The sequence below is a fragment of the Castanea sativa genome, chromosome 1 (assembly GCF_040712315.1).
Source record: "Castanea sativa cultivar Marrone di Chiusa Pesio chromosome 1, ASM4071231v1".
In the NCBI taxonomy this organism is placed as follows: Eukaryota; Viridiplantae; Streptophyta; class Magnoliopsida; order Fagales; family Fagaceae; genus Castanea; species Castanea sativa.
Window position 1 is genome coordinate 70404618 of NC_134013.1, and position 9223 is coordinate 70413840.

The 9223-nt window shown below is 31.9% G+C and overlaps 1 protein-coding gene across 1 annotated transcript; it reads right to left on the reverse strand.

The window, feature by feature from the left end:
- Nucleotides 1–8166: 8166 nt before the first annotated feature.
- LOC142622732 (uncharacterized) lies at nt 8167–8913 on the reverse strand. Its single transcript, XM_075796260.1, has one exon. The coding sequence runs from the start codon at nt 8850–8852 to the stop codon at nt 8199–8201; it is 654 nt and encodes a 217-aa protein (XP_075652375.1). The 5' UTR covers nt 8853–8913; the 3' UTR covers nt 8167–8198.
- Nucleotides 8914–9223: the final 310 nt, after the last annotated feature.

A 9223-nucleotide genomic window follows, 5' to 3' on the forward strand; every position in this document is an offset into this window, starting at 1 on the left:
TCGGGCAAATTTGTAAAGACTCATTTGTACATTTAAATCTTAGACTTCTAATTCTTCATACTCTATTTGTGTCCTCAGGCGAAGTCCAAACTTATTCATCCCAGTCCCTTTACAAGTATCTATTGATTTGGGCCAAATTTGTGAACTTTTATCCCGCTATTCTAAGTAGGCTTGGGCTACCGGATTTCGTGCTCTTACAATTTCTTTTTTGTAGCCGAGCACAGACGAGGTCAAGATAGATAGTCATACCAAACATGAGATATTGTTACATTATATCCAATTCTAGTGGCCGGATATTGCATCTCAATCTCAGAATCTATATATAATTCCTCAACCTGTGTTCAAGTGGTAATAAAGTAGTCTGAGTTTGATTTTAAAAAGAGATTTATGACTTACAGCTCAGTATATACTTGCATATTAGAAAAGGACCATTATATTCACTTGTTTATATATATTACAGCCATTTCACTCTTTTTTTTCTTTTTTCTGGGCAAGTCAAGTTCACTCTTTATTTATGCTGAATTTATTAATTCTTGAGACGTGCTAAAGAGTAAGCTGGGATAGAGAATTCAAGAGAATATTAATGCATCTTACAAAAGAAATTATTATAATTATTAATTACTAATTAAGTGAGATCGGTTCTTAATAATGATGGCCACGAAAAACAATCTAAGAGATCTATTTTTAGACTAGCTTGGTACGATTAGCATTGATTACTTTAGCATTATCAGTTTATCCTTTCTAGCAACCCTTCCATTCTATCAAAATCATCCATCCACTTTTTTTTTTTTAATTTGGATGTCCCAGAATATTTGTTCCATGTTAAAACAATAATGACTAATTTCCTTGCCTCCATTTCTCTTCACATTTCTTGCATAGAGGTAAACACTCTCTCACTAAATTGAGTCTCATATAGAAAAATTTAATGAGAATTTTCTTTTTTTGGCTGAGTGAAAAGTATTTATGGTCAGTTATTTTCTCTCTATTTTTTCTCAGGCATAAAAAGTTATTGTTAATTATTCCTAATGTTAATGATGTTATGACGGAAACTAATGGCCTGTTTGGAAGTTTAGAAATGAAGGAGAGTAAAGGAGAGGAGAGTAAATGGGAGGAGAGTAGTGGAAAGGAGAGTAAAGGGGAATGATTATCCTCCACCTTATTTGGGTGTTTTTAAAATTAGTAAGGGGGAATGGAGTAATTAGCCCTTCCTCTTGTTTGGATATTTTAAAAATTAGGATGAAAATGAGAAGAAATGATTTAAATAGACAAATTTATCCTTATTTGAAAATGGACTTTCAACATTAATATATAATTAATTTGTTAGATTAAATAATTATTTAATCAACATTCTCATTCCATCAAATACCACTAATAAAAGTATAAAACAATTATTAACTATTATAAAATAATTTTTATTACCTCAAAAAAATTATAATAAAAATAAAAATAAATTTTCTTTATTGTATATACCTGTGATGGGGTTTTGGTGGAAATAATGAAATTGAATCAATGTTCAATACGCCACTCTCTGCGTCGAAACTGCTCCATGATGAGCAGCTTTGCGCTGTGGTACTCGAACAAAAAGAGAAGCAGAGTGTACCAAATGATACACTGCAAAACCACGACCTGAACCATGAGAGAACCAGAGTCTTTACCGTACATAGCTATGAGCAATGGAATTCCCATAACCAAGGTGTTTGGCACCATGGAAAGTGAGAAAATCGTTATCATCCACTCTAAGCTACCGTTCTTGCCTCTTGGTGAAGTTGGTCCAAAAGGTCAAAATGACGAGCATGATGATTTTCTGAAGCGTATCGGCGGCGATGAACTGGAAATTCATGGAGTACAGATCATTGGTAGAGATGACATGGTTAAGCGTGTAAAAAAAAAGGGTTGTTTAGTTTCAGAGTTAGTGAAAGAGTGAGATTCAATTTTTTTTTCATTTCCCTTAAATTTTTTCAGGAAATAAATAAAGATTATTTATATAATCAGTTTGTAATTTTGATAATTTAAAAATGGTAAATTGAGAAATTCATTTGATTAATAATTTATCTACTTTACTCTCTCTCCAAATCTCTCCAATTTGGGAGAATTAAAAATGAGGGGTTAGAGGTAGTTGAAACCCCTCCAAACCCCTCTCCCTCCCCCTCCATCCTTAAAAAAACCTCCAAACAAAGTAATTGAATTATTCTCCTTCCCTCTACTCTACTCTACTCTCCCTTCTTTTTTAAACATCTAAACAAGCCATAATTGTTAAACATCTAAACAAGCCATAATTGTTTTTATTTTAACAGGTAGCGGCAAGGGTTAAAATGACATGATATTAAAAAGTTAAAAATCAAATTAATACAATTAGAAGATCATGAATCAAACTAAAATATAGTGTAAATATATAAATACTAGGCTGCTCTAATATTATTATTATAACACCGGTAAAACTCGAGAATAAAAAAATTTTAAGTTACAGTGACCACCTCTCTATCAGTGTAAAAAGAAGGGCAGATCACCTGGACCATGTCATTAATTTTTTTTTTTTTTTTTGGGCTAAACTGGACCATGTCATTTATGAATTAATGGTACCTGTCACTGTGTATGATTGGAATTTGGATATTCTGGAGAGTCTAGCAATGTAAAAAGAGATTTTTTTCTTTTTCTTTTTTTCTTAAGGGAGAGAAGGAGAGCAGTACACATCATGATTTGAGATGCTTTTTGTCACATATAATATTGTGACACAGATTTCCTGTGATTGGTTAGGTCAAATCCTCTGGTCCGGAATCAGATCATAATGCACCCAAAGCTACAATTAAAGCACCGCCTTAAGTTTTTGGATTTGGGAGTTTGAGACTTGTGGGGTTAGACCTATAGTACCAATCAGTTTTCACACGACTTTTGGTAAAAAAAATTTAATAACGTTGTTTGAGTGTTATGAAAATATGTGTTGTGATATTTAAGCAAACGAAAATTATTGTTTAAATAACAGTACCAAATAGGTGCTTAATATTCATGTAAATTATTTCACAAACAACTGTGCCCGTGGCTATAGATCAATGGTAAGAATTTCTGTATTGCTTGGCATGATTCTTGGCAGGAGTTGAGAATTGATAAGTTATTATTGATTTTTGCATGAGTCATTGTTGACATTATATTATTATCTACTATTGAGTTGACAACTTACTATTTATTTTGTATGAGTCATCACTAATACAATTCTATTATCATAACATTAATTGCTTTATTTCATTTTTCCATAAAAACTTTCTTTAAATGGATTGTTAACCAATACCTTAAGGGCATTCGTCAGCATTTTCCATCTACTATTAACAACTTGCCAGCTCATAATTGTAGAGTTTATTATAATTTTAATGTGTCTCTACTCTCTAGGCTTATTTGTCCTAAAAAAGTTTGGGTTGTAACGGGATAAAATTATATATATATATATATATATATATATATATATATATATGATTTTAACATGAATTTATATAATACAAATTTTATTGTGCATGCATGTTTTGATGAAAAAAAACTAAATAACTTATTATTATATAATTTTATAATTATCATATAGTTTATCAAAGGTTTTATAATTTCGTATCATAGGATTTATTTTTTGTTTATATAGATTGTAGTCATAACATATGTTCTATACTTCTATTACTTTTAATTAATAGTGACTTAGTCAGGATGTCAATTGAAAAGAATTAAACAGTTTTAATTAGATCTTTTGAAAAAAAAAATTATTAAAAAAACTGTTAAAATTAGGATTTAAAAAAAAAAAAAAAAAACCAAAACTGAGGGTTTAATTTGAATTCCCCAAACTATAAGGAACTGATATAAATGATCTAAAACTTAATAAAAGATAATCATAACTTCTAGAACCTAACTTTCATCATATAATATAATACTATATATGTTTTTTAACTGAACTTTAGATATCATATCAAGTTATTAGGTCCAGTAGATTTAATTCAAAATCAATGTCATAGATGAAAGTTTAAGCAAACAAATGGATAAATAAATTTTTAAATATTTTTGGTGTCAATAACTTGTGCCTAGTGGTATTGTCTAATTCTCTAATTAATTTTTTTTTATAATTGATTTTTTTTTTTTTAAAGGTTTTTATAATTGATTTTGAACTTTCTTTCTCCCACTTGTTTTAAGGGAAAAAATATACTTTTTTTTGTTATCGCATTTGTCAAGAAGCAACTCCACATTTGGGTAGGCATGTACGTATATACCCTCAACCCCCTAAGATTAAAGACAACCAATATTACATAATTTGCAAACGTGGTAAGTTTGTATTGATTTTTATTCGAGTCCAGTTTATTACTGACATTATTTTTTTATCTACCATTAATAATTTATCACATCAATAAATGTAAAATTTATTTGTATTTACATATTTTTCGATTAAAGACAGTATCTTTGACTGCCCATTCTATAGAGCTGGCCCCTTGTAGGCCTATGGATCCCATGCATGTGGGTTCACAACCTTGTGGGAGGGGCGTGGATGATGGAACCACCAAACCTGTGAGAAGATGTTTACTGCTAAGACTGGCGACCATCCAAAATTCCTAGGCAAATTTAATTTCTCATTGACGAGCCTGATCTTTTAGGTCCTGCCTTAGCCTTTACCAGTCCCTACTTTTTTTTCTTTTTTATTTATTTATAGGAATTAGTTCCTCCGTAATATTCACTTCATAACTCTACACCAACGATACATTTAGCGGTTGGGTTCTAATTAGTTTAATAAATAAATATTTCTTTTCAAAAAAAATTAATAAATATTTTGTTGTCAAATAAAAGGCTTAGAGTTTGAACTCCTCTTATACCAAAAATTAATTAATATTTTGGTCTAAGAAACACAAATACTTCGTTTAAAATGTTGCACTTATATCGTACTCGTGTCATACTAGTGTCGTATAAGCTGTTTTATATTATAGTTTTTCAAAAATTGTTCATGTCACTATGTCGTACCCGCACTCGTGTCTGTGCCTGTGCTTCCTAGATCTTAGTCTCGTAATAAAAAACAATCATTATGAAACGGTTTTCATAAGTTAAAATTTCGTTGTATCAATCAAAAAAATAAATTTTTTTTTTACCTCCGATGACAATTTAGCATGGACCCAGCTCGATTTTCTTCCTAATTGATGCAGTGACTGTGGCACATGTGGAAAGAGTCGGACATAATAACGGGTAGCTTTCGTAGGTAGAGACATTCCAACGAGAAGTAGATCGGTTTGGAGTCGTTGCAGAGCGCAAACAGATATCTTTCAACCTCAAACCATTATGAATTGCACGAACCTCTCTACCTGCCTTTGTTCTTTTTGGACCACTTCTTCTTCTAATCTTAATAAATTCATATATTTATGTATTTCCCTCTTCCTTTTCTCATCCAAAACCTCCCTTCCCACCTTTCAGATTCAAATTAATATGAAAATCTCTAACATGTATCATGTACATCTATAACCTCATTTAGCTATATATATTGATTAATACATGCATACACAATTGTAACCTCCAGTTGCATATTGTTCAAAACACTCTATAATTTTTTTTTATATATAGAAAAAGTTAACAAATATTTTAATAGTATTGATTTAGAAAATATTTTTAAAAACTTTTTATTAGAAAAAGAAAAAAATAACTAATTTTTTTTCATAATTTTTATATTTTTTATGTAAATAGTATCAAAACTACTCCGATAGTCTATTAAAAAATACTATAAAGACACTCCTGTGAGGATATTTTTCCCCAATTAATTGGTATTGTCCGCTTTGGGGAGCCAATCCTTCACGGTTTTGTTTTTCAAGCGACATGGGAGGTACGGATCTTCACCCTCTGGGGGCTTTACACCGCAGTCCCACATCGGCAAGAAATCCCTCCCACGCATGGTTTATAAGCTTCTGGAGCAACCATGAGTGTACCCCTGGCTCCCCAAAGTGGACAATACCAATTAATTGGAAAAAAATGTCCTCACAACTCCATTAACGGGAAGCAGTATAAAATGTTGAATATTATCATTATGGACAGCCAGCAGTTTTGTAACTTCACGCTTCTCTTAAATCCTTGTTATACAAAAAAATAAAAATAAAATTGCTTCTCTTAAATCCATCCCCTGTATTGGAAACTCTGTTGGTCTTTAATGAGGCTGAACTACTATTTTGTTAGGATTATGGTTGTACTTGATACATCTATTTCCCACTGTTACAAAACAAAAACAAAAAACAAAAAAGAGTTCAATATTCATTTAATATACCACAAGATACATTGATTTCTTTCTTCCACCAACCTCCCTTTTTTTTTTCTCTTCGTTTTTTTAAGAAACAAACAAACACAAAAAAGGCTTCTCAACCTCAACTGGAAGTCCCATGGACAGCATGTTTGGATGTTTATAGGTTTTATTTTTTTTAATCTTATTTTTTACCCAATTTATTATTTGTCAAAAAAAATTAATTAATCCAAACAAATGACACGGCAAAGAGGGAATTTTAAAAATACCATTTTTTAAACTAAGAAATTTTGTATTCAAAACTTCATGACTCCAACTATAGTATATGCCTTTTTTTTTTTCGCTGAATAAATACTTTATTGCTCAAAAACTCAACCCAAAATAGGGGAGAAACAAAAAAAATCGGGCCTGAACCCATCTCTAACAAAGGCCTGAGATACATGATAAGGCAATTTGGAGATGGGAACCAGCCCTAACTAATTTACAAGAACTGCCCATTGGGCTAGCAAGTGTGCAAATACATTACCCTTTCTATGAACAAAAGAAAATTCAACATTTGAAACACAATTAACTAAGCACAAAATATCTTCTAGAATAGAATAGGCATATACTAGAATAGCATATACCTATTCTATTCTATAGAAAGCCTGAAATAAAAATAATAATAATAACAACTATAGTTTGCCTAGCTTTCAGTGGTCCCTCACTCCCTAATTGTACAAACTCCCGAAGATATCCAAATAAAAATTGAAAACTACAAGGCACAAATGTTGGTTCATTTATTAAATTCCAAGGTATCCAATTCTATAAGTCACGCATCTCCATAAACGCGTCAAAGTACGGCTTTAAATGTTGGGTGAGTTTAATGTTTATGCCAAATTCTCATAAACTTTTTTTTTTTTTGTTTCAAGAATTCAATGAAACGATCAACACGACTGTAATGTGCACAATTTAAATTTTAAATAAAATAGTAATTAAAATATCTGAAGAACTTTCCCATGAGTTAGTAGCATTAAATTCCAAAATCACCAAAGACATTCTGAATTCTCATAGTATTTTTGGCTAAATCCAAACAGTCATTGAAATTTGAAATTAAGAAAACAACCTTTTTTAAGTGAATATTTCCCCAATTTCTGAAACTTTCTTACTTTCTCTTCTTCTTCTTTTGGGTAGGAAAATCTTTTTCAGACCCCCACTTAGCTTTGATTTCATGTCTATACCTATTTTTTTTTTTACTAATCCTAATTGTGTGTTCTAAATTAGGATCATTGATTGAAATAAAATCCAACCCCACTCTAAAAGAAATTAAAAACCCCTAAAATTGTGGTATTGAGTGATTGAAAAAGATAGGGTAGGGTCTGAATATTTCCCAGCCACATAACCATCCAATCTATTGCAAGTTGATCCGACCAAATGAAAATATTAAACACGTTAAAAAGAGAGGTCATACTGACAAAAAGAACTATGCTAATTCATAATCAAATTGCAAAACATCAACTTAATTGATTGGATTGGAGGTTAAGCAAGGACCTTATGATCAGTCAACGACATTAGCTAAAAAGAGAGAAAAAAATGGACAGGTGGTTCAATAATACATCTGACCCATGTTCATGAATCTACAACAAGATTGTGACTATAATTATTGAACTTTGACATAATATTGAAAAGGCAAAAAGAAAAATCAAAATCAAAATATTGTGGTTAGAACTCATCTAATGAAACAGTTTTCTTTCTAATCACAGTCTACATCTAGTTAAGTTTGAGGGTTGATCTACTTATTACCTTGATTGTGGCTGCCAAAATTAGGTTTAATTTGACGTGACAAATAATAAGTGATTTTTTTTTTCTTTTTTCTTTTGTGCTGGACAAATAAGTAAATAACAATATCGCATATGTAACACCAAAAAGAAACAAATCACATATTTTAAACAAAATTGAACCTCTTAACTTTGAATAAATATAACATTCACCCCTTGACTTCTACATTTAAACACTTGACCCCTTGGAGAGGAGAGGTCAAGTTAATGTTAGAGTTAGACACCCTTTGAAAATTCAAAGTTTTAGCTCTTTCTGACTTATCAAAATACTGGGCTCTACCTTTCTTAGCATCTGAAACCAAATGCTGCCTAAACATAGCAATGAAAGTTTCCACTCTCTCATTCAGCTCCTCCTTTGACAGCCTTGGAATCTCAGCATCGTCTTCAACTTTCTCTTCTGGCTCATTGTTCCCACTACTAATAATTTTCTCACTATGTACAATCTCCTTGCACTCTATAGTACATTCTTCAACTTCTGGTGCTGACCATGTACAACAATGACTCTTATTCTTCTTGTTCCTTTCATCCTTCATTGCCACATTGTTGTTGCATTGTTGGGTTTCTTTGGAGGCCTCCTCAGACCGTGTAGATGTGAAAAGAATGGCTAAGAGAACAAGGTTGAGCACTAGAAAAACCCATGCACGCCATTGCTCGACTAGTAAAGTTAGCATAGCACATTTCACACATGCCATCAGGAGAGCTAGTGTTCCAGCTGTGAACAAAATTGTGTGACCAGTACTACCATCTTCATGGTCTCTCTCTTCTATTACTCTCTCACTCTTTGTGATCTTCCTCACCTCCATATTGTGTTTTTTTCCTAGCTGAGTCAAAAGGAAAAATAGGGTCTTGGACTCTTGGACTCTTGGAATGAGGGTGCTACTTGCTAGTGTAACACTTTTATAGAGAATTGGAAAATGTAGATAAAATTTGATTAATTTACTGCAAGATATGTGGTGTTTTTTATTTACATGATTATGTGGGAGGCAGTGAGGCTTCACTTTGAGGGGCCAGGTTTGATGATAGTGATGAAAGTGGAGGTATAGGAGGAGACAAGCAAACATATTGTGCCTGCACTAGTGCAGCACAAAGAGTAGCTTTATGATTGCTCCCACAGTCCCATTGATTTTAGCTTTGTAACTTTGTGTTTGTTTAGCTTTGGCGTGCACAGCATCGG

Bases quoted from the DNA above. Each gene is read 5' to 3' on its own strand.
- LOC142622732 (XM_075796260.1), bottom strand. From the start codon at position 8,852: ATGGAGGTGAGGAAGATCACAAAGAGTGAGAGAGTAATAGAAGAGAGA.